Here is a 24,103-nt window from a genome sequence, read left to right as displayed (position 1 = left end):
ATTATTAATTTTTTTATTATTTATATCCCACCCATCTGGCTGGGTTTCCTCAGCCACTCTGGGAAGCTTATAGCACATACCTGCCCCACCTCTGATGTCAGAAGTAGGACAGGTGAGCATGGTTTGTGAGAAATGGCCTCACAGACCAAACTGGGACCCGTATGGGCCAGAGGCATGAAGGCCCTAGGAAGGGGGAACCTGGAGCACTGAAAAGGTGTTGGACGACGGAGTTCTAGACACCACAAGGCTAGCCTGCTGCCCTTGAGTGCAGTGGAAGGTAAGAAGAAGAAGAAGAATACTTCTTTTCTAATTTATACCCCGCCCATCTGGACATGTGAAGACAACTGAAGGCAGCCCTGTATAGGGAAGGTTTTTATGCTTTATGTTTTGTTATGTTTTTATATATGTTGGGAGCCACCCAGAGTAGCTGGGGCATAAATAATTATATTATTATTATTATTATTATTATTATTATTATTATTATTATTATTATTTATTACAGAATAGGACATCCCTATTTTCACTGGAGAAATGTTGGCGGGCATGAGACGAATAAGGTGAAGCGAGACAAGTCAAAGGAAGCCAGTGAGCCTGTTTGATGAGATGAGTTTTTCAGACTGAGGAGCTGACCTGGTGTGAGCATTTTATAAGCCCTGTCTTAGAAGGTGCTCTTGATCAACAAACAACCTGCCTGGTTTTTCTGAAGAGTCGGAAGTGCTTGTGGTGCAAGAGTTAAGGCAAAGAAGTGTGGCTGTGTGCACATAGCCCACAGCTGATTGGAGAAGCCCTGCGCAGTTCAGTGTTTTGAAAAATCATTAAGGAATAGGTCTTATGATTAATGTCCTTGCTACTTCCACATACTTTTCTTTCAAAAAACAACAACAAAACACACACATCCAAACAATGCGAAAACTGCTGCCCGGCATACTGGGTGGAAAACAAAGTATAAGTGCTTATTACAAATCTTCAACCTCCTGAAAACAGTGTTCCAGCAAGTACTAATTTCTCTGCTTCAGCAAAGGATTAAATGTCACCATAAATTCTTTCCCCTCTACCTGAAAGGATATGGCTGAAGCTTAGTTAGCTAAAACAGGCCAGCTAAAGGCATAGCCAAGATGAGTGTAACCTTGTCTGCAGTGCCTAAGGATACTTCTGGAAAACTGCCGTAACACACAATAACCTGAGTCTCTGCTAAATACAACTTGTGTAGGATAAAAGACACCTACAAGAATGCTGAATTTTGGCTATTTTGTATGCTATGTTGATCAGTTCCTTCAGCTGGCTGACTGAATCCAGTAACATTTTAATTTGTACTGTACAGATTCCTCTGGTTCAAGCTGGAACTGGGTTTGACCAATCAAGTTTTTTAATCCACCAAAATTGAATGGTATCTTAGAATTTCTCCCCTCACGCCTATTCCTGAATTTGGTATCCCTCTGTACTTTCAGTGCTTCCATTGAGAGCATGATATTGTATCAAATTGCTTTCTTACATCACACCCAATCCACTGTCATCCCCTAAAATTTGCCCCACCAGAGTTGTACAACAGCAACTTCTGAAGGGCTAAATCCTTGCCTTAAGTGGTCATATTGATGCTAATCACTAAACAAATGTTAAGCGGTTACTCACACAAAATATTTAATTTACCTTGTGTTGTGTAGTGGTTCTCAGCTTGCATATTTATAAACTAGTCGCTCATCACTTGAGAAGAAATGGTTTTTCTTCACTCAGATAATCTTCTTGTAGGTGGGAGGGGAGAAAGGCATGTCTTAAGGAACTGGTGCATGTAGTTAGTTCATGTTAGGAGACTTTGCCAAGTTCTGTTTTTGGCACCACTGATATACATAATCATCCAAAACTAAGTAAGAACATATTGGTTAGATCTATAGCAGCCAATGCCTAAGGGCAATAAAATATTTGAGGGAGCCAGCCCCCCCACCAAAGTTGATGGGCATTCCGATTCAAATGGTGGGTGTGCACTGCATCATGTGATCGCTTATGTGGGGTGGAGCTTACCTGGGCCCCCACAATATTTTATTCAAGTTGGCACTTCTGGTTAGAGCCAATATACTTCTAGTCTTTCCGAAACTAGACAGGATCTGCAAACTCAGACAAAATTTTGGAACTGAGCAGCTGCAAAGCTATTCTCTCCTGGCCACATATAAACTATTATAGTTTCAGAGCAGCACATGAAAGAGTCCTGTTTCAGGCCCTTATGTTACAGCCACAAAACACATGAACAATCCCACAGAAATAAACACCTGCAAGTGGTAAAACATTCCCAGTATTGTGTTCAGCACAGCTACTTTGGTAATGAATACATAAAAAAGAGTTTTACCTCATTTTGTGGGGTGGGGGGGGATCAAACCCAATCTGGAAATATAATTATCCTAGGAAGCTACCAAATGGCATAGGTGTCTCCTGATACTAGTTCCTAACTGCTTGCTGACCACACCATAAAGTGTAAAATTAATGTAGTAAGTGGCTATGGAGTGACTATGATTAAGCATAATTTGTTTTCTTCATTGTTAAGTCCATTGTCTGCATGCTACCAGCTGTGAAATTGTGCAATAAGCCATAATTAAACAGTGAAAGAGAGTAAACAGAACTAGTTAAGTGTAATTTGGTGCAGAGAGAAACACAAGGTGACTTTTAAAGTTTTTTTTATTAGCACAAAGCAGGGGAGGAAACAAACAAACAACAACTGTGAAACTTATGGTTTAAATGAGTCCACGGTGATTGTAAAATACCACTAAAGATCAGCTTGCACTACAAAACAGCAATACTACTAAGAATAACTCAGAAGGTCATTTTTCAGCTTGTCTGGTTTATATGAGGCTGCAGTCCTCAATGTGTTTACATTTCTGCAGCCCATTTCAGTTCCGTTGGGGGTTTTACAAAAGCACCGAGGGTCACAGCCCAGATTGAGGAGTAAAGTTCGGTTCCCAAATTATATATAACTAATAAAAGTCTGATCTTCCCATTGCCGTAAGCAGAGTTCTATCCTACAGATATAGCACCAATTTGCATATAAAGTTAATAACAGCTGCCCCTGCAATGGCTTTTTGTTGCCAGCCACATAACAGCTTCTATTCATAATGATGTAATTGCATCTGTGGATGGTACGGTTAGAGAACCGAGACTGTGATGCCCACCTCAAAAAGCTTAACTCTTCCTTGGACATTGCCAGTTATCTACTGCAGAAACACTATGGGGGGGGGGGAAACGACCTACAGCTTCTCTCTAGCCTTTTGCCTGTCAAACACACCCCTTACAAATCTACTTCCTGCTGCCCTTGTCATGCTTCGAAGATTAATGAGTTCCTTCTGGCGCTATTAGCCTTGTTTTGCCACCTGTGCCAGGTTTGACGTCGGGCAGCTCTTCGCCATGCTTGTACACACTGACGGTGACATCCACCATCTCGCCACCATACTTGTTCTTGACATTGATACTGTACTTTCCTGAGTCTTCTGATGCCACCCCCTTGATGACCAGACTGGCATACTTTCCTTGCTCCAGTTTGACTACATAGTGATCGTTCAGTTCAAGCTCCTTGTCGTTCTTAAACCAGACTATCTCAGGGTCGGGGTTACCAAACACAGTGCAGGTCAGATTCAGGGTCTAAAACAAACAGGGAGGGAGCAGGGGAAGAATGTGAAATCCAGACTTTGGCATTGGCTTGCTAACTTAGATTTCTTGATCTCATAGCCTGATTGTCGCAAAACCTCACAAATCTCTGCCACTGTGACAGTTTTCCAGCATACACTGGCATTATCCCAGCTCAGCACAAGACACAATGGGTTGTAACCAGTGCTTTTTTTCTAAAAAAAATGTTTAGAGGTACTCTCATTTTCCTACTCATATTGAAGTACTGCCCCTCAATGAGGCCAAACTTAGATTCACAAAATGTTTGGGGTATGCGTACCCCCTGCGTAGCCCCAGGGGGGAAAAGCAATGGTTGTAACCAATTGTATCTTGTCTGTCCCCTGTTTCTACTTCACAGAAGATTTTGTAAGTAACAAACTGTAAACTGTGTACAGCTGCTATTTTTTAAAGACTGATATTTATTTTAAAACTGCAAAGACAGTCACCCAAAGGCTGACTACAGACCCAATGCTACCACTACAGTCTCCAGTTTATAGAGATAGCCCAGGTAACCCTCTTAGACATAATTATGATGGGACTTTAAGGGACTGCCTGCTTCCCCCCCTCCTTTTAATGGAAAAAGGGTGAAGATGATTCTCACTGATTCCCACCCCCTTCTGTACAAAACCCCACCACATAAACCTGCTCCAGATAGTTACGATACTGCAAGAGGTGGTGCAGACAAATGGAAGAATTCTGAAAACTGCCTCCCTCCTTCTTCCATCCATCATCCACTGGAGAAAAGAACCTCCCTGCACAGGTAACAACCCAGATTGCTAAATTGGATCCTCTTCAAGGAGGATCCTGCTTGCACTCAGGACCTTGGGGCCTCCATGACATCTGGAGGCAGGGCATAGCCCAGTTGTTGCTGGGGCGGTCCCACGATCGCCCCAGTTCCAGCACCCAATCAGGCTGTTGCAAGTTGGGGGAGGTTTTTATAAACTTTGCACTGCTGAACACCAGCCCACCCACCCTCTTTGGTTTCTGTGCTTTGACCTTGCTTGGGACTTCGGTTGGTCGCCTGTTTTGTGGTAAGGGCCTGGTAGGAATTTTGTCCACATGGAAGATTGACACTGGCCATTTGGTTTTCGCCTACTTCCCAGCAATCATCACAGCTTTGTAAGGTTTGGCAGTTAGGTATTGAGTTAGTTGTGGTTGGGGGAGGTGAGGTGCAGCCATCACCTGCCCCTCCTTTAAAAAAGGGTATTCCGCTAAAGAAATCTGGGGGTTCTGGATCTCGTCCGAAGTCTGCTTGAGGGGCTAGGGCCATGCCAGGACCACAGGAACTCTGGGGTGAGCTACAGCCAATTTGCATTGATGTAGCTCCCTCGTTTGGTTTACCCTTCCAGAACTCCTGCGGGGTGGGCAGGAGTCAGTTTTAGTTTGTCAGTGCCTAAGCCAATACCACTCACATTGTGGAATCAATAAAGCTGTGGCCTAAATTTTTCCCATTAATCTTAAACAAAAAATTTGAGTCTGTGTGAATTTATTTCTAGGGGGTTACCTGAGGTCCTCGAAGCGCAATTCTAAAAAGCATGACAATCCTGAAATGTTTCTTGCCTTGCTAAAAATACACCCAACCCCTTTGAAGGTGGTGAAGGGCTGCATCAATTTTCCTCTGTAAACACGGAGCTGGCAGCTCTGCTTCAGTGCCAATATGGGCGACACTCTAACGCCTCCAGCAGAGCACCCTTGCAGAATATTGTGTGGGATCAAGTGAGGGGGCTGCATATTTATAGGTGCATTTAAAATAAAAATATAATGGTATTCTCTCACGAGGCTTTCTTAGTCTTTTTTTGTATCCACACCATGACAGCCAAGCCACACGGCTTACCCTTACCTTGCCTTCCATTATTGTCACCACATCGGGCAAACCACCAAGCACTTTACCACGATCTATGAAGAAAAAAGCAATCAAGTTATATAATTATCCATGCATTTTGCCAATTGGAGAGTAGGCGCCTATAGGATGATCAAGGTGAGACAAATGCTAAAACAGTACCAGCAGCTACTTCCTGATTTTTAAGGAATATGCAAATATCAAATGTCTGCAGGCAACATTAGCCGGCAAGTGGATACTGAAGATTGTTAAAGAGTACAGCCCATTCTGTGTTGTCTTCATCCTCAATTTATTTCTTGCTCCCTCAGAGGTTTTCAATGTAGAAACTCTTAGGCGCTCCAAACTCTTAAAAAACAAAGACTGGGAGACTATTTAAAAAATGGAGATAAGGAACAGCTAAGCTCTTAGCCCATTGCAATGCAAAGGGGTTTATTGTGATAGCGTCATGCACTTACTTTTAAACTAACATTAATACATTACCCAGTAACAAATGTCTCTGGACAGCTTACAGCAACTTGAATTAATTTTTGTTGAAACATTAAGTAGTGCATGATTCACAGCATATCTAGGTAGGGCTGGGTGAGACTCCTTCCTGAAGTGCTGGACAGCTCCTGCTGCATTTCAGTGTCAACAATACTGAGAGAGACGGTTCATTGGACTGACTCTGCATAAGACAGCTTCCTATGCTCCCATAATCAGTATCTCCAGTTTTCTCCAAGTAATGCTCAGTTCAAATTTCAATACATCTGGACACTTTGAAAATGGAAACATCCAGTTTCTTCTGGCTCAACAGCACCAGGTGGGTCTCTGCTAATATATACAGAGCTGGCCTAAAGAATTTCTTTCTTTCTTTTTTTTGGTAGGTCAAGATGAATTTAAAAACATGCCCACACTGAGCATGTTTTATTATTATACTGAGCAGCATAATAATAATAATACATAAAATTATTAAGAGTTGACTAGGATATTATTTTCCTATTTTCAGTTTCAGTTTTACACTTCATTTTAATTTTTACCTATCCTGTTATTGTAACTGCATAGTTTAGCTGGACTCCGCATTCAGGGGCATTATCACTGACATAAATTAGAGTCCCCATTTCACCTGTAAGCAGGGGCTGAAAAAGTGGATGAATCTAAAAAGGCAGGCAGTTGCTCTTTCTGCAGGGCATTTAAATAACTGAAGCAGACACCCCGAAATGTTATCACCCCAGGAGATTGCCTCATTTGCATCTACGGATTTGGCAGGCTCTGCATATACAACCAAGAAAAACATTAGCTGACCATTTCAGGTAAAATGCTTGTCCTGGGAAATGGGAAATGACTAGCGTCTGTCATCATAATGGTACAGAAATCATAGTGAAATATGATGAAATAAGACACCTCCCTGGAAGCTATGATTTTAGGCTAAAAGTGGAAGTATATTACAGGCAAGTAATAAATAAGCATGCTTAGGGTCAGAGTACCTGACTGATTATCCATGCTGGTGAATAACAGGCAGCCCTTATGTATACTATCTATCACTCAGATTTCTTGCCATCATCAACATGAAATCTGTCATCCTTGGTTTCCAGTCTGCATTGCATATACTACCCATAGTCTGTTCTCACTGTCAGCTCTGAAACCTAACAATATTTTCTTAAGTTGAGAGGTTTAGGCTGGACACCCATTCTCTCCCACTTTTCTATTCCCATCTGCCAACTCGCTTTCCAAGAATAGACAAACACAGGTTCTCCAACTAAGACAGACCTGCTTGACAACCCTCCCCTCCCCCAACAGATAGCAAAAGCAGATGGTTTATCAAGTCTCGGGGGGGGGGGTCATCGGGCATGTATTGTGGAGTGTGCTAAGGTTGGTGGGTTACAAGTTTTCCACATCTTCTCTAAAACGGCAACTATCTATTTGGTTTGAAAGTGCACCTTCCTCTTAAAATGAACTGATGGAAAGCACCATTATGTATACCTTATTCCAGGCTTCCTCAACCTCGGCCCTCCAGATGTTTTGAGACTACAATTCCCATCATCCCTGACCACTGGTCCTGCTGGCTAGGAATCATGGAAGTTGTAGGCTAAAATCTCACTTTTGTTGAGCTTTGTAAAGGTAAATAAAAGGAATATCTGACTGCAAGGAATGAGAAACAGGCTATATTAATGTTTGTGGATGCAGAAAAGGCCTTTGACAATATTGCTTGGGATTTTATGTTGAAGAACTTAGAGTTTATGGATGTGGGGAATGAGTTCTTTAATGGGATAAAGGCAATTTACTCAGAGCAGAAAGCAAAGTTAATTGTAAATAATGTGACTACAGAAGATATAAAAATAACAAAAGGAACTAGACAGGGGTGTCCACTTTCGCCATTACTATTTATAATGGTCCTAGAGGTCTTCCTGAGGCCAATGAGACAAAATGAATTAATGAAAGGGGTAACAGTTGGTCAGAATGAATATAAAGTAAAAGCCTTTGCAGATGATCTGGTAATCACGATTGAAGAACCTTTAGAAAGTGTAAAAGAAGTTTTGGATGAGAATGAGAAATTTGGAAGTGTGTCAGGGTTCAGATTAAATAAGAATAAAACCAAAATAATTACAAAAAATATGGAGCAAAGTATAATAGAAATAATGCAACAAAGAACAGAGATAGAGGTGGTGAAAAAGGTCAAATACTTAGGAATCTGGTTAACTCCTAGGAATATTGACTTGTTTCAGAACAACTATATACCGGTCTGGAAAGGAATAAAGAGAGACTTAGAGGTGTGGGGAAGAATGAAATTATCTTTTTGGGGTAGAATATCTACGATAAAAATGAGTGTCCTTCCAAAGATGTTATTTCTATTTCAAACTATCGCCATATTAAAGAGGGTAGCAATCTTTACAGAGTGGCAAAGAGTGCTTTCAAGGTATATCTGGCAGGGTAAGAAGACGAGAATTAAATTTAAATTACTAACGGATGCAAAGGAAAGAGGAGGCTTCGCCCTGCCAGACTTGAAATTATCCTACGAAGCAGCAGGTCTTTGCTGGTTGAAAGAGTGGATAAAATTAGAGAATAAAGAACTATTAGACTTAGAGGGATTTGATAACAGATTTGTTATCTATGGTGTGAAAAGAAGAAAATCCACAAAGGCTTTGGGAACCACATATTTCGGAGTTCATTAATTGAAATATGGGATAGGTATAAAAACCTATTAGAACCGAAAGTTCCACACTGGTTGTCGCCATTAGAGATTATGAGTGTAAAGAAAATAAATATGAGAGGTAATTGGATCACATATGGTGAATTGATAATCAAAGAAGGAGGAAAATGGAAATTAAAACCATATGAACAAGTCAAAGAACATGTATATGATTGGTTGCACTATTTTCAGGTTAATGAAATGTTTAAAAAATATATTAAAGAAAGTGGTTATGTAGAAAAAGACTCGAAGTTCCAGACAGACGTGATTAACAACAATTGTAAAATTTTGTCAAAAATGTATAAAATATTGTTGGAATGGAATACCTAAGATGAAGAAGTTAAATCGGTAATGATACAATGGGCCAGAGATTTTGGTTATAATATTCAGTTTGAGGACTGGGAAAAACTGTGGAAAGAGAATCTAAGATTTACTGCTTGTACGGTACTTAAAGAAAATGTTATGAAAATGTTTTACAGATGGTATATTACACCGGTAAAATTAGCAAAAATGTATAAGATGTGTAACAAGTGTTGGAAATGTAAAGAAAAAGAAGGTACGTTTTACCATATGTGGTGGGAATGTAAGAAAGTGAAGGGTTTCTGGGAGATGATTTATAATGAAATGAAAAAGATGTTAAAATATACATTTGTAAAGAAACCAGAGACCTTTCTTTTAGGAATTACAGGGAATGAAATTAGAAGAAACTTTTTCAATATGCAGTCACAGCAGCAAGAATTCTACTGGCCCAGAAATGGAAACAAGAGGAAATACCGACAATAGAAGAATGGAGACTGAAGCTGACTGACTATGCAGAATTGGACAGACTATCCGGAAAAATTAGATATCTCCGAGACCAAAAGTTCATCGAGGACTGGGGGAAATTTGTTGAGTATCTGAAAAGAATATGTGATGTGCAAACAACACTGGCGGGATTTCAAGAAGCACTGTGAAAGCCGAGATATATTGTTAAAAAGAAATAGGAGTGGGAGGGAAGTTTAATGGCAATATAAACAGAGGAATGCGTAAACTGAGAGATAAATACAGATGATTGTCAGAGAAGCCGAAGGAAGTCTAAAAAGAACTAAAATTGTGAAAATTTGGCAGAAATGTATATTTGTATTGGAAAATAATAAAAATTATTTATAAAAAAAGTAAAGGTAAATAAAAGGAACAAGGTCTACCCAGCATTCACTAGGCTGCTAGATACTGCTCTTTTATGATGATAATAAATAACAGGCTTCCTCTGTACAGAATGTACTTACTCTTCTCAGCAAAAGCAGCTGCCCTAAATTGGGGAAAGAAAACAGAAAACAGAATAATTAATATCACAATCATGTATATGTATATATACACAAACATTACTCTCCCACTTTTGGAAGAGATCAAGGTGCTGTACATGGCTTTCCCTGGTCTCCCTTTTATCCCCACAAAACCCTGTGAATTGGTATGGACTCTCTCAGGAGGTGGTGGACTCTCCTTCCTTGGAGATTTGTAAGCAGAGTTTGGATGGATATCTGCTGTGGATGCTGTAGTTGAAATATCTGCATTGTAGGGGGTTGGACTACAATTCTATGATTCTAAGTAGGTTAAGCTGAGAAATGGTGACTGGTCCAAAGTCACCCAGTGAGCTTCATGACTGAGTTGAGTTTTGAGCCCTGGTCTCCTTGATAATTGAGTCCAACACTCTAATCATTATGTCACATGGGCTCTCCATAGAAATAGGGTGTAAGAAACATCTTATACCCTATTATGTTAGAATGACACTGGTAGCCAAGACAAAGTAATTGTCATAAGTTTAAAGGAAAACGGTATAAAGCTTACTTGAGTCTCTGGAATTCTGCATAAGCATCGTCAAACGCTGCAAAGAAACATTTTTGAGTATTATAAAGTTTGCCTTTTGAATCGGCACAAATGCTTTGATGCCTACTTGTGTTTCTTTTCTGTTCTCAACTTATAAAAGTGGTAGAGAAACATCAAATGAAATCTAAGAAGAGAGATCAAAGGCAGCCCTGATGAGAAGAGGCATAGCATGAACGAAGTTGGTAGTGTGCCTTGAAAACTGTTAGCACAAAATAGATACCTAATAATAAACAATGAACATTAATTCCCCAACTGCAAAATGGTCCCAAATTACAGTGCGATGAATCCAGTTGCATGCTTAAAGATGCCTACCTTGTCCAGATAAATCAATACTCCGCTTATAGGACTCCTTGCCATCAGACAGCTCAAAGGTGTACTTCCCTTTATCCTTTTCTGTGGGCTCACATATCTGCATCCAGGCAACTTCATCACTGCCTCCAATCCTCATCTTTTCACTAGAAGAAATCTTAGATTCCCTGGGGAAATGAACACAGGGAGTCTTCAAAATACACACACAGGTGGACTTTAGGCTTCTGTTTCTTGAGCAACAGTTTCTCTTGCTCTGTGACAAAGCCTTTTGAGGCCAGGAGAATTTTCAGAATCAGGCTGAAACATGGTGTACGGAGGGATCAATAACAAATGTTCAAAAGGGGAGAAGCAATACAATTTTTTGCTGGCCTTGGTTTAGCCATCAGACTGAAGGTTATAAAAGTAAGCATACTTGTAAGCTTGTTGACCAAGGGTTAGCGGGAGAGAAACTTGTTTTCAATGGATTCATAATCAGCGCCAGCTTCAAGAAATGCAAGACGGAATTTACAGGCTAACCTAAGCACTATCAGTTTCTTTGACATAAAATCATGCTCTGGGTCTACAAGCCAGAGGACAATTCTGGGGTTAATTTCATCACATCTGGGAGATTCATTTTTGGATGATCTAGCCTCTACCTTTGTTTGGTTTGTTTTCTTCAAAGCCTATGACTCCTTCCTATTTCATTTTGAATTTATTTTATACTTATTTTTAGTCTATTCATATTTCAATTTAATAATCTACATGAAGCTTGAAGGATTTTTTTTTTTTTAAGGAAGAACATCTGTCACCCAGAGAGGGTTCTATTACTTCTGCTATTTATCATTTATAGTGCTTTCAAGATGTGCATTGCATTTTCAGAGTGAAATAAGAGACATATGCAAAGAGACAGGGCGGGGAAGAATGCCAGCAAGGGGAAGGGGAAAGACAAGGAGAAAGACAAGCAAAAGCAGATTAGATCAGCCAAAGGTTTGTGAACAGCTCATTGGTGCAGCTCACTTTTGGCTTTGTGGGCAAAAGGTACCAGGTTCAATCAATCTCAGGTCAGGCTGAGAAAGACTCCACTTTTTAAATCCTGGAGAGCCACCGGCCATTAGTGCAAAGACAAGAACAACTTAGAGGGTCATGACTCAGTGTATGTCAGTCCTATGTTCATGTTTGAAAGATGGGCTTTTGGGCACACAGGGCAGCATGGAAAAAAGCACAACTGATGTTGCTAGACGTGTAGAACCTGAATAAAATTCTAAACTTCAACCTGAGATGTTCAAGGCTGTGCCACTGGTAAGATTTCGTTACTTGCCTGGGTCGCTGCTGCATTTTGATTTTTAAATGTGTAGTCTGTATTTTATATGCTTGACATTCCAGGACCAAGCAATGGATGATACTACTGGGTGAGGGATAGGGGAAATGTAAAGGAAAACACTTGGCTGTTTACTACACATGATTAGGTTTCCTGGGATCGTGATTTTAGCCTGTAAATAGGAATATCAAGTTCTGGATATTTTGCTCCATCATTAGGAAGGTGGGAAGACATTTGCTCCCCTACAAGCTTAAGAGTGTTTAGTAATAATAATAATAATAATTTATTATTTATACCCCACCCATCTGGCTGGGTTTCTCCAGCCACTCTGGGCGGCTTCCAACAAAACACTAAAATACAATAACCTATTAAACATTAAAAGCTTCCCTAAACAGGGCTGCCTTCAGATGTCTTCTAAAAGTTTGGTAGTTATTTTTCTCTTTGACATCTGGTGGGAGGGCATTCCAGAGAGCGGGTGCCACTACCGAGAAGGCCCTCTGCCTAGTTCCCTGTAACTTGGCTTCTCGCAGCGAGGGAACCGCCAGAAGGCCCTCGGCACTGGACCTCAGTGTCCATTTCCCAAATTTCCTCACCTGTTGAGGTTAGGCAGGTAGCAACTGCAGGGCTCTGCTCTCATACTGCGGGTTCAAATTCAATTATATAAGGTGGCACCTTATTTGTAGAGTTCCCCCAAACCCCATCTATACAACCAGGTAAGTGTTGATTTATTTGCTCAGGCATTATATTTCAACACATGTTGTCTTATCACTTCAGATTTGAAAACGCAATCAGACTGCTTTTGTTGTTGCTATGCTATCTTATTTAGCCCCCTTGTTGTTTGGTTTTATCTCACTCGTTTATCTTATAAGCAATTTTTACAGCTTTTTTTTCCTTTTTAGTCATAAGCAGTTTTTTAAAAAATAATTGATATACTAAACAAATGTCTTATATGTGCTGCAGCCTTTTGGTTCTTTAGAGCTGTTGGTGACACCAACCAAAGGAATAGAAACTAACAATTCAGGGTGACCACAGACATATTGGTTTGGAAACAATCATTGGCTCACAGGAGCAGTGGAAATCTAATCTTGGCTTTGAAACGATGCATCCAGTGCGATTATTATTTTTTAATCCAGCTATTTCCATCCAGAACATGACTAAACCTCAGTGGCTAAAATATTGATACCTCCAACTTAGATTCTCATCGATCAGCTAAAAAAGCCCAAGTCCAAACAGAAATGATTTGGCCTAATGATGAGAAAGGCCTAATACGAAAAGACTGAAATATCATTACTTAGCTTTTGCTTTGCTATCCTAGATTCAGCTCACTCGACCAAGCAAGTCTCTAGATGGGAATTCAGATTCCCTGCAGTGCAATGAGTGGATGATTGCATGCTGGCTTTACGATTTGTTTTATGCTCCCTGCGATGCAAAGTGTTGGGATGATTCAGGGCGGGCTGGGGATTTGTATGCAATGCTTCCAGCTGTGCTGATGACAGCATGGAAACCAGAAATTGTCTCATTTCTTATGAAAAGGTTGTCACCTGAATTTTTCATTTTTCTACTTTTTTTAAAAAAAAGAAGGAACATTGAAGATTCGCATCTCTCCACCCCACCCCCAATATTAGTATCAATATCAAAATGTTAATTTGTTTAGTCACTGAATACCAGGTAAAAATCACCCAGTACAGTCATACCTCAGCTCCCAAATGCCTTGGGAGTAAAACGTTCCAGCTCCCGAATGATTGGAAATTGGAAGTGAGTATTCCAGTTTTTGAACTTTTTTGGAAGCCGAATGTCTGGCGCAGCTTCCACTATTGTTTCCGGCACACCTGTGCAATTCGGAACCAATTGGAAGCCGCCCCTTGGTTTCTGAAGTTTTCGGAAGTCGAACAGACTTCCAGAATGGATTCCGTTCCACTTCCAAGGTACATCTGCATTCAGGGCTTGGCTGTTACTTACTTGTGAAGCCAACTTGCTTTCATTTCCTCTGTGTAGTACTTCAAGAAACACTGTAGTCTTATGCCTTCTGGAGTACAGTGGATCTTCAGTTCAGAAGCAGATTTACCTGCAGGGATAAAACATTATTCAGATCCAGTGGTTGGGTTTTAGAATCTCAAATCATGATCTAAGAAAAAACTCCAACAACCAGACATTCCTAAGATAATTCATTCTACCTACAGACTTTCAGTAAATATATAGTGAATCAACAGATCTCCAGGACCACTCCTCTTAAAGGACTGCCATGAAGCAAGGTTAATATAATGATGCTGAAGAAGAGAATTGGTTGGGTTTTTTTTAAAATTCTCACATGTTTAATTAGACATTAAAAAACCATACTCACAATAAATTAAAATTGCTATTACTATTATGTCATCTATGTATGTTGTATGAAACGCCAGAAATCTGGAGATTGTTGACATTTACTGAAAAGTCTTAAAAGGCCAGAAGGAAATGCCAGAAATTCTGACCTACCAAAAAATCTCAGTCAGGTCAGTGCCCTCAGTAAATGACCAAATATTACCCACATTTCCAAAATTAACATGATTAAGCATGGTGAAGTGTCAAAACCAAGTCTCTGAACTCAAACATTTTCATCATTCTTAGAATTTACCAATAAATATCAACATTCACTAAGTTTCTGATGCTTACTCTGTAAACCATAATTTTCCGTATGCTGTAATATTTCAGCCCAAAGTGCAATATTTATATTAATATATTCAATATATTACAGAATTCAATATTATTTAGATTTTATTGATGCATTTTTTAAAAATTTCTTCTGAGTTGGATCATACTGTGACCATAAACACACTTATAGAAGAGTAACTTCTTATCCCAAAGCTAACAAACTGCAATTGCCCAAAGCCTCTTCGATAAACAACACAAAAACAAGCATGTGGTAAAAAAAAGCCTTCCTGTTTAATAATGTCTATTAAAGTCAAAAACCTATTCAGAATGTTAACTACACCATAGAAGGGGATAAGGCTCTTTTGAGATTTCCTGTTTTCAGCGTGAACAGGTTATCTCAGTTTCTGAAAATTTTAATATATTTTTGAAATGAAGTGGAAATAACATTTACTCACCACTGACTCGACTCAATCCCAGGATCATATCTTCATATACTGAGGAGAGGAAGGGGGAAACAACGGATTGTTAGCATGGGAAATACAGATATGTAGTATTCACATGAGAAAGCTTTACACAGATAAACAATGATAGTGTGATAATTATTTCAGAAGGGCTTGTGCTTGGTTATTTTGATTTTATGTTCTTGCATTTAACAATCTTGGTCTCCATATCGCTGCACACATAGCTTTGGCTAAGTCCAAATTAGACCAGTTCAGTGGGCCAACCTGCCAAATATCCCTCAGTTGTCCTCATGAGCTGGAGTCTTGCAACCAGTTTCGCAGCTGATGGGGACAACCTCTGTGTAATTTGGCAGGCTGTCCAGAAAGAGCCTTCAGGAGGGGTCAGCAATGGAGTGCAGGTCAAACATGCACAGCCCAAAACTCCACCCCCATGCAGTTGTTGCCAGATGTTTGAGGGCACCTAAAGTAGGCTTCTGTAAACAGCTCAAACTGCCACCTCATGTGGCTATTTTTTGAGTGTTTTCCTGAGGGAGGAACTGACATTAATTAAAGGACAATATGTGCATGTATTTGGCAGTAAAAAACAAATAAATCTGAGGTAATGAGTTACTCCAAGAATCATACAGCAGCAATCAGAGGTTTGTGAGGCTTGAGCTGTATGGGATGAGGTGGATGACCTGCATGACCTTAGAAGGAGCAGAAAATATGCAGTTATATATGTTTCAGAACTTCTCACAACTTCCATGCCAGAGGAGCTTCCATCCCAGAGGTGATGTAGTTATTTCCTTTATTCCCTGTGGTTTGGAATAACAAATAACCATGCATGATCAATGCAGGGGAAAATAGAGCTTTACCTTGTCCTGATACATCAATAGCAGACATATCTTGACCTCGGTCATCTGACAGTGTTGCCTTATATTCACCCTGGTCCTTTTTAGACAACTGGAAATAAAATATGACACAGGGATTGTGTGACTTATATTAATGAAAGTCACTTAAATACTTGCTGCATTTTCTATATCAGAAAGGAAATCTACTTTGAACTTTGTCTGAACAGAAATGACATGAGAGGCAGATGCAGTGAGAGCATCGTTAATGAGATAATTATCGCATTAATACTTTTGCATGTACTGCTTAATTAATTAAGCTGCCTACCAAGCTTAACATCATTTTCAGTCCAGTACAAACCAATGTAAGGTCAAAGGAAGTATTCATTTTGACAGAAAGAGATGAAGCAAGTTGGTTTAACATACTACCATATAGGTGATTAAAGATTGCCTTCTCACTTTTGGTTTATATCTATGTGAGATACAGTCAAAACCAAATACATTTAGGCAGTGGTGGCTACCTTGAAAATATGCAACAGAGACCGCGCCATAGGCACAGCTACTTGGGAGTAAGCCTCATAGAAATCAACGAGACGTGCAGCAAAATCCTTTGCATGTTACTCAGAAGTAAGTCCCTCTGTGTCCAGTGGGCTTTACTCCTAGATACATGGAATTGCAGTATTTACTTCTAATTAAATATGGGGCATTACCTGCATGTAGTCAAACAAAACATTCTTCAAGTCCCATTGATTTCAGTGAAAGAGAGTATTTGAATAATAATAACCTGCACAAAGCTAAATTTCCCTCGCTAGCAGGAAACACAAATAAAAAGCAGACACAAGAATGGGAGTTCCCATTGCTGGAGCAGTCAACAAGTACAATAAGTACAAGCCTCAATAATCCTGAACTTAGGAAGGAGGAATCTATTAAATGCGTCACCCAGAAATCATTGCACCATACCTTTGGAATAGTCAAACAGACAACCTCTTTCTGCAGGTCAGGCACCTCTTCAACATCAAATCCAGCACCATCTTTGTACCACTTGAAAAATGTCTCTTTCTTGGTATTTGCCACCTGAACAAGGACAACAAAATCAATGGAGTATAATATGCTGCTAACAAGCTGTGCCTTGATGGTTTGTTTGGCTCACCAGTCACAACATTTCTGAAGGTCCACCTGCCCTCATATTAGTCTGCTCTAGCATTAAGACCTTCTTTGAAGGCCCTGCCCACATTTTGAGGTGCAAAATGGAGAAAGGCTTCATCCGTGGTAGCCCCCTGTTTTGGAATGCAATTTGATTAATCAGGGGTGCATACTTAACAACTTCCATTATGTTCTCTCTATTCACTGGATTTTGATCTTCATATTGTTTTAAAATATTGCTAGCTGCCTCTAGAGAAGATCCACATAAATATTCCAATAATTACAGACGCATCTCATAATGTGGCACTTAGTTTCTACTGGAACCGATCAGAAAGAGTAGCAAAGCATTTGGAGTGACTTAAGACTATGATTTGGACTGTGATTTGTACTTGAGACTAGTATTTGGAAACAACGTATTTTGAAATCAATGGGATTGCATGCCATTTCACATGATAGCAGTTGGGGAAAACAGCTACCCACATGGTAGGCCAGAAATCACAGGGTGCTACTTGCACTGAGCCAATGGTCTATCTGACTGCACACTGGTTCTCCAGAGGTTCAGACAAGAGTCTTCCCCAACCCTACCTGCCTGGAGATGCCAGGAATTGACCCTGGGACCTTTTGCATACACAAAGCATGTGCTTAACTGCTGAGCTTCAGGTCTTCTGCTTTTTTCAGATATCTTCTGGGCTGCAACTTTCTGTGTTTTCTGAAGGAAACCAGGATCCATCACAAATAAGTATGCAGTACTTTCTTGGATCTGTTGCCAAAGTGCCTGTGGGAGCTGCTACCCGAATTGGTTCATCTGGACTCATAAAGAAACCAGTGTTGCAATTCTGCCAAACGTTTCGCTCTTGGCGACCAATGACTGTGCTGGAGCTGGGTTGAAGGCCTTCTTCTACAGCATGGAGTGCCCTGCGGGAGGCAGGAGCACAAGGAAGCTTCCTGAAGGCAGCCCTTTTGAAGTGCTAGTGGAAATTCAGCTCAGTCGAATGGCGAGAGAGAAACAGTGTGTTGTTTTATGCTTGGAATATAGCTGTGTATTGGCTGACATGAAATATTGCTGGATGAGCGAGTTTAAACGGTAACTTGAAAGAAGCAATTTTAGAAAGAGGTTTTTTCCAAAAAAAAAGAACAGAAGATGATTACTTTTCAGAGACACTGTTCTGTGCTGCTGAACAGGTCTGTCCATCATGGAGCCACTGTTGCTTCTGTAGCTGTAGTTTTTGTCACATTCGTCTAACAAGGATCACAGCAATACCAAAACTAAAAGCAGATATGGCAAAATTAGGTTTCCTGGCCCATAATGATTTTAGCAATGTGCCTGTGGAGTCTCTGGAAGAAATGCACACAGAGGCAAACTACTCTCCACGTGGAGCCCAAAAATAGCAAACAGTGAAATATAAACTACATTTGAAATTGAGCGAATATCCCAAAGCAATTTGTAGCAGGGCATGGAGTTGTACTAGTGAAAGAAGAGAAGTCAGAAATCACAGTAGCACTCAGGATTTTTGTATCTCAGGCACTGTAAGATTTATAAAGATGTTGGTTCCTTAATATGGTTTGGTACAGAACCCTCTCCTGTCAGTCACTAAATGGCCGTTCTGATGAATGAATGGATCCTGTTTCAGAGTTATACCACTATTCTAGGTTTGGGTTGGACAGGAGAGGGTTAACAGGACTGGAATGAGTGCAAAAGTTATTTGCTAGTCCCATGGCAGATGCTTTTTCGTTAAGGGAACTGTCAGTGATGTGTTTCCCTGGGAACTATCGGTAATTGTTAGTCTTCTTCTAAACAGGACAAAAGCAGGCCTCTCACCATGCAGCAAAAGATGGTGTAACCTAGGTGTCTGTGTGTAATCATAAACAATAGATTGCAGTTTGAACCAGAGAAGAAAACCAAAGAGAAAAATTGAAAGCTGAGTTTCGGCTCTGTGAACTAGCAACATTTGAGAGTGCTGACTCTTTCTCTAGAAATCTGAGCGCGGTTGGCTGTTTTGAGTGTGCCTCCACTGTGCCTTGACCTATGTGCAACCTGAAGACTTGTAACTAAACACAAATACTACAAAACACCAAAAGCCTTCAGTGATTTCCTTTCCAAAGAAACTGAACCTAAGTAAGCACGATGCCCCTTCCACTCCTTACCACTTGGTGAGACACCATGTTTCTGAGATTAACTCAGGGGTAGGGGGACAAAAGCAATAGCTGGGGAATGGGGTACTGAAAAAAGTTGAGCCACGGGCATTATATGTCACTCATTGTTCTACACAAGACACAGAGAATGTACCTAAGCTTTGTGCCGCAGATGATCAAAAGCCGGTGATGAATGGCTTGGTTGTCAATGAGGAACTCAGCTTCACTGCATTTTGGGTACACCCTCCTTCCCCCACCCCACCCCAGCACACTGACTCCAGAAAATCCCCATGATTCAAAGTTGTTGCTTGAATTTGCTGGCCTCGGTTTAGACTGATATATATATAAGGGACTTGCACTGAGTGTAGGTAGTAAGAGAATGGAAACAAATCTCTTTCTCTTTCTGCCTGGCCTTCAGCTGAACTGTACCACCTTGAACACATCCTGATTCTGCATCCTTGCAACCCCAAGACACTGAGGCACTGTCGCCACCAGTGGCTATATTAGCACCCATTGGCTTCGTGGTCAGAGCCTTCTATCTCTTCATGTGCACATGGCACTCTTTTTACATGACCTAAACGTTTGTACTGCAACTGCTTGCAGTTATGCCCCATGAGGAAGGGTGCCATTTTATTAAAAGGTAACAAAATATGACTGCTCACCTTACAGAGCAGCAGCACTTCGCATTCTTCTGAAATTTCCCAATACAAAAACTCCAGAAAATGAGGACCTTAAAAAAAAGGAAAAGATAAACGTATCATATACTGTTGCTTCTATTGTTTTAGAGAAGGAACAAACTTGGAGAGAAACACAGAACAGGAACTAAATCACATGACAAGCAGTTGTCTCTGAGAGACCTTTACTCTTTTGGTCAGTGCACCAATACATAGATAGTCATGTAAGGTGAGAGAGATCCTCAAGGCCAAGGAGGATCTGTGAGTACAGCTAAGTGCCCCTGCTGCACTTATGAGCACGATTGTGGGATTTGTGATGGCTCTGTGCTGCTCATATACAAGTTGGCAAATGTGTTTACCAACATATAATGCATGCAAAGCAGGAACAAGGCTCTGTAATTTATGGTTTGCATAAGTAGTTAGGATGGCGTCCACGTTTTGAGTGTTTGCCACTTGATCGTTGCAGCGCCAATAGGCAACGTCAACAAACCTCATTATTGGAGTGCTCATATCTAATTCCCTCAAAAGCAATGCTTTTCAACAGACTCACCTGGCACATTCAGCAGAAAATCATTAAGTGCTGAGCAATCAAGGTTTACGAAAACAAGTAATGTACATCTATGTGTGATAGTAGCTACTCCGGACAAGTGAGGTAAAGAGGGCTGAAGCAGGAGTTCAACAAATGAATGTGTATATGCCTTATGGACAGGCATGAGTAAGTATATTATAATGGAACCAAGAGGGAGAGTGGAAGGAAGTCGACCCAAAAACATTATAGTTTAATCTGGTTATGATTTTTTTTCCTGTACCATGGTACCTCGGGTTAAGAATTTAATTCGTTCTGGGGGTCCATTCTTAGCCTGAAACAGTTCTTAACCTGAGGTACCACTTTAGCTTATGGGGCCTCCCACTGCTGCCACTCCGCCGCCACACGATTTCTGTTCTTATCCTGAAGCAAAGTTCTTAACCCGAAGTACTATTTCTGGCTTAGTGGAGTCTGTAACCTGAAGCATCTGTAACCCAAGGTACCACTGTATTTTTTTTCGTTTTGTCATTTTTGGAATACACACACACACACACACACACACACACACACACAGAACTGGACCCAAGCCTGCTCTGAACTTCATCCTGGCACCGTTTCTCCCTTCCGGGGGCAACATGCTGTGTTTTGACCCATGAGGAGAAATGGGAAGTGCTGCTCTGCCCTGCCCTGCCACCCGCTGCTGCCACCGCCCACTGCCGTGTGCCCTGCCACTTCCACCACTGGCGGAGAAGCATCATCATCATCGTTGCCAATTTCATGTGAGATCTCACCCAAAACTGACATGATCTTGTCCCAAGCCAGCGTCAGTGGTGGCAGCGCTTCTCTGTTGCCAGCAGAGGCAATGGGGCAGCAAGGTTTCTGTGGGGTGCCATGTGGGTGACTTCTGCCACTTGAGGCAGTGGCCTCACCCTGTCTAATGCCTGGGTCAGCTCTGCTCCCTCCCATTCACTGTCACAGTCATCTTCTTCCCTTTCTCATCTATCAGGCAGAAGCAATGGAGAAACCTCTCCTGTCGGATCTCCTTTGGGCTGAAGAAAATTGCCTTAGCAGCACCCCAAACACCCTGGTTCCTTGACACTATTACCCTAAAGAGGACAGCAGAAAATTGCTTTGGAAAGAAAACTCCAAACCTATTGCACCTTGATGATATATTGCAAGCTAATCTTTAGGGAAGTACATTTCAACTATCTTGGAAGCAGGGCATGGTGACGTTGTGCGTGATAACAGTCTGCATGGAAACAAAATTACAGCTGCACAAAGTACTGTATTAGCATTTTTTGCATCCAGTGATGTCAGCGAGAATTAAGTGAGAACATTGTTCTCAGGGAATGTTCCCTTCCATCACACAAGAAAAACAAAGCTTGCCTAATTGTTCCCACCTTACCTTGTTTCCTCAGGAACTCCCTTCTCTGGAACTCGGCTTCAGCCAATACATCCTTGAATGCTAAAAAAATAAAAATAAAAAATAGATGAGAGAAAACAGAGTGAGTTGCTTACTTGCTCAGGTATTCAGAATGCTTAAATTACATTGTAACCCAGCCTTCCCCAATCTGTGGGGCAGTTGGATTAGATCACAGATGGAGAAACCCTCAGATATGGTTGAACTCCAGCTCCCATCAGCCTCAGCCAGCATGGGCAGTGATGGGAATTGTAGCCCAAAATGTCTGGCGAGCACCAGGTTTGGGAAGGCCACTGTAAGCGAAGGCACATCGGTCGGGGAACCTACCATCACCAATAAGAACTAATGAAGATTGGTTCTTGGCTTTCCCATCATGAATCTGCACCGTGTAGGTTCCTTCATTTTCAATAGTGAAGCGGTCCATAAGCATCTCAATGATACCAGTCGAATGGTCACATTTGATCTTATGCGTCTGAAAACAAGGCAGGTCAAAGAGATTATCTACTGGTATTATGAGGCTGGGCTGGAAGGGGAGAGGTGGGTGAGGCAACAGGACTGCTCTGCCCAGTTCTCCCTGCAAAATGGGCCTGCTGCCAAATGTTTGGGAAGTGGAAAGGTGTTCCAGGGGTCAGGAGGGGACAGGGTGGAGGCAGCCTGAGATTTGCTGGATACCCAGTTGTACTCACTGCCATTGTACAGCAGTGTTTGCCCTGTTCAGGTGCCGACTGTCCCCTGCCCATTATCCACTACAGCATCTGTGAACAGCAGGACTGCAGACACGGTTGTGGTCTTGACATTCTGCAAAGCCCTGGTGGCAGGAGGGGGCGTTTGCATTGCACCTTAAATCTCTGAATATGATTGGCCGAAAGGTTTTATTTCCACATAAGGACAACGGGAAGCTTAAAAGGCAGTACAAAATAGAAGTAAGTCATTGCTCTAGAAGGCATAAGAATACCAAGGGGGAAAGATTCCTCTCTCTGCTGTATCTTTCCACAAGTGGGTATCTCCAGTATTGTGTCTTGAAAGCTTTTGTTGCTTCAGAAAACTGGTTCTTTTCATTCTAAATGGTGGCTGATCATCAACATCCTCATAGTCATTTGTATGGTGCTTTAAAGTGTTCAAAGTTCGGTTTATGGGTTGGATATTTGGGGTTGTGTGTTTAGGTTTATATAATAGTTTGAAGAAATCACATTATATATATATATATATATATATATATATATATATATATATATATATATAGACTGTACAGTACAACTGTATGTTGCCTTAGAAGTTAATTTCATTGTGTTTCATGGGCTTATTCCCAATTATGATTTAGGACTCAGCTACATTAGTCAAAAAACAGTGTTTTGAATGCATTATAAACATGCAACTCCAGATGGCGCTGTAGAGCACAAAACTTTTCTATGCAATTTTACATGGCTTTTTTTCCCTTTTATTATAACAATTTAATTTATGACTTATTTATAGTGGGGGTTTTCCTCTGTGTAGATCCACCCTTATTCCCAGTTATAGCTTGTTCCTAGTTCTACAGTCATAGGAATGTAGGCTTACATAGGATTTTATCACTTTTTCTCTCTCTCTGAAGGACTAGACAATATGAAATGCTAGTCTTGTTTCCATCAATTTGTGGGGGGCACCACTTTTTTGTGGCTTCCCACAATCCGTATTGAACATCTTCTATACAAGCTCCATAGGGATTAATACAAAGCATTCAAGAGCACAGATGCACATCTTTTAATATTAATGTACCTTTTGAAGGCAGTGCGCCTGCTGATTCTACCATATTCTGCTCCCACAACCAAAGAGGCAAAAACAAAAAATTTACATTTGCAATAGATCGATATTCAAAACAGAAAACTTAACTGTGTTTCCACTAGACAAAAGGAAACAAAAATTCGATCTTTTTTCTTTATACTTCATTGGAATATATCTATTATTCCCCTTTTAAAATCTGCAGGGTGTGGGATTAAAACTGCCGCCTAGAAGAGCTAATGAATTTAGCCCTCTTTTTTATGTTCCTTCATTTCAAAAAATAAAATCCTTTGAAAGAAAGGCCAGAGGAAGTTGTTCCAATTAGAGCCTCATCGGAAATTATCTATTTTCGGCCAGTGTCAAGAACAAAACTATATTCCTGCTAGTATGATGGTCTATTGAACATGATCAGC

The 24,103-nt window shown here is 40.8% G+C and overlaps 1 protein-coding gene across 1 annotated transcript in view; it reads right to left on the bottom strand.

Annotated features, from left to right (window-relative positions):
* Nucleotides 1–2,646: 2,646 nt before the first annotated feature.
* Nucleotides 2,647–24,103, bottom strand: part of MYOM2 (myomesin 2) — an 83,202-nt gene continuing 61,745 nt past the window's right edge. The window contains exons 26-37 of the mRNA XM_053380816.1: nt 22,260–22,404; nt 21,918–21,977; nt 19,975–20,042; nt 16,997–17,110; nt 16,064–16,151; nt 15,204–15,242; nt 14,080–14,185; nt 10,827–10,990; nt 10,476–10,512; nt 9,917–9,939; nt 5,486–5,541; nt 2,647–3,621 (exon numbers count right to left, since the gene is read on the bottom strand). Coding sequence (XP_053236791.1) covers nt 3,313–3,621; nt 5,486–5,541; nt 9,917–9,939; nt 10,476–10,512; nt 10,827–10,990; nt 14,080–14,185; nt 15,204–15,242; nt 16,064–16,151; nt 16,997–17,110; nt 19,975–20,042; nt 21,918–21,977; nt 22,260–22,404 — 1,209 coding nt within the window. The 3' untranslated portion in view covers nt 2,647–3,312. The remainder of the gene's footprint in view (nt 3,622–5,485; nt 5,542–9,916; nt 9,940–10,475; nt 10,513–10,826; nt 10,991–14,079; nt 14,186–15,203; nt 15,243–16,063; nt 16,152–16,996; nt 17,111–19,974; nt 20,043–21,917; nt 21,978–22,259; nt 22,405–24,103) is intronic.

Source organism: Podarcis raffonei, chromosome 3, assembly GCF_027172205.1.
Source record: "Podarcis raffonei isolate rPodRaf1 chromosome 3, rPodRaf1.pri, whole genome shotgun sequence".
Taxonomy (NCBI): Eukaryota; Metazoa; Chordata; class Lepidosauria; order Squamata; family Lacertidae; genus Podarcis; species Podarcis raffonei.
Note: the sequence above shows the minus strand (reverse complement) of the source record. Positions and strands in the feature narration are given on the sequence as shown.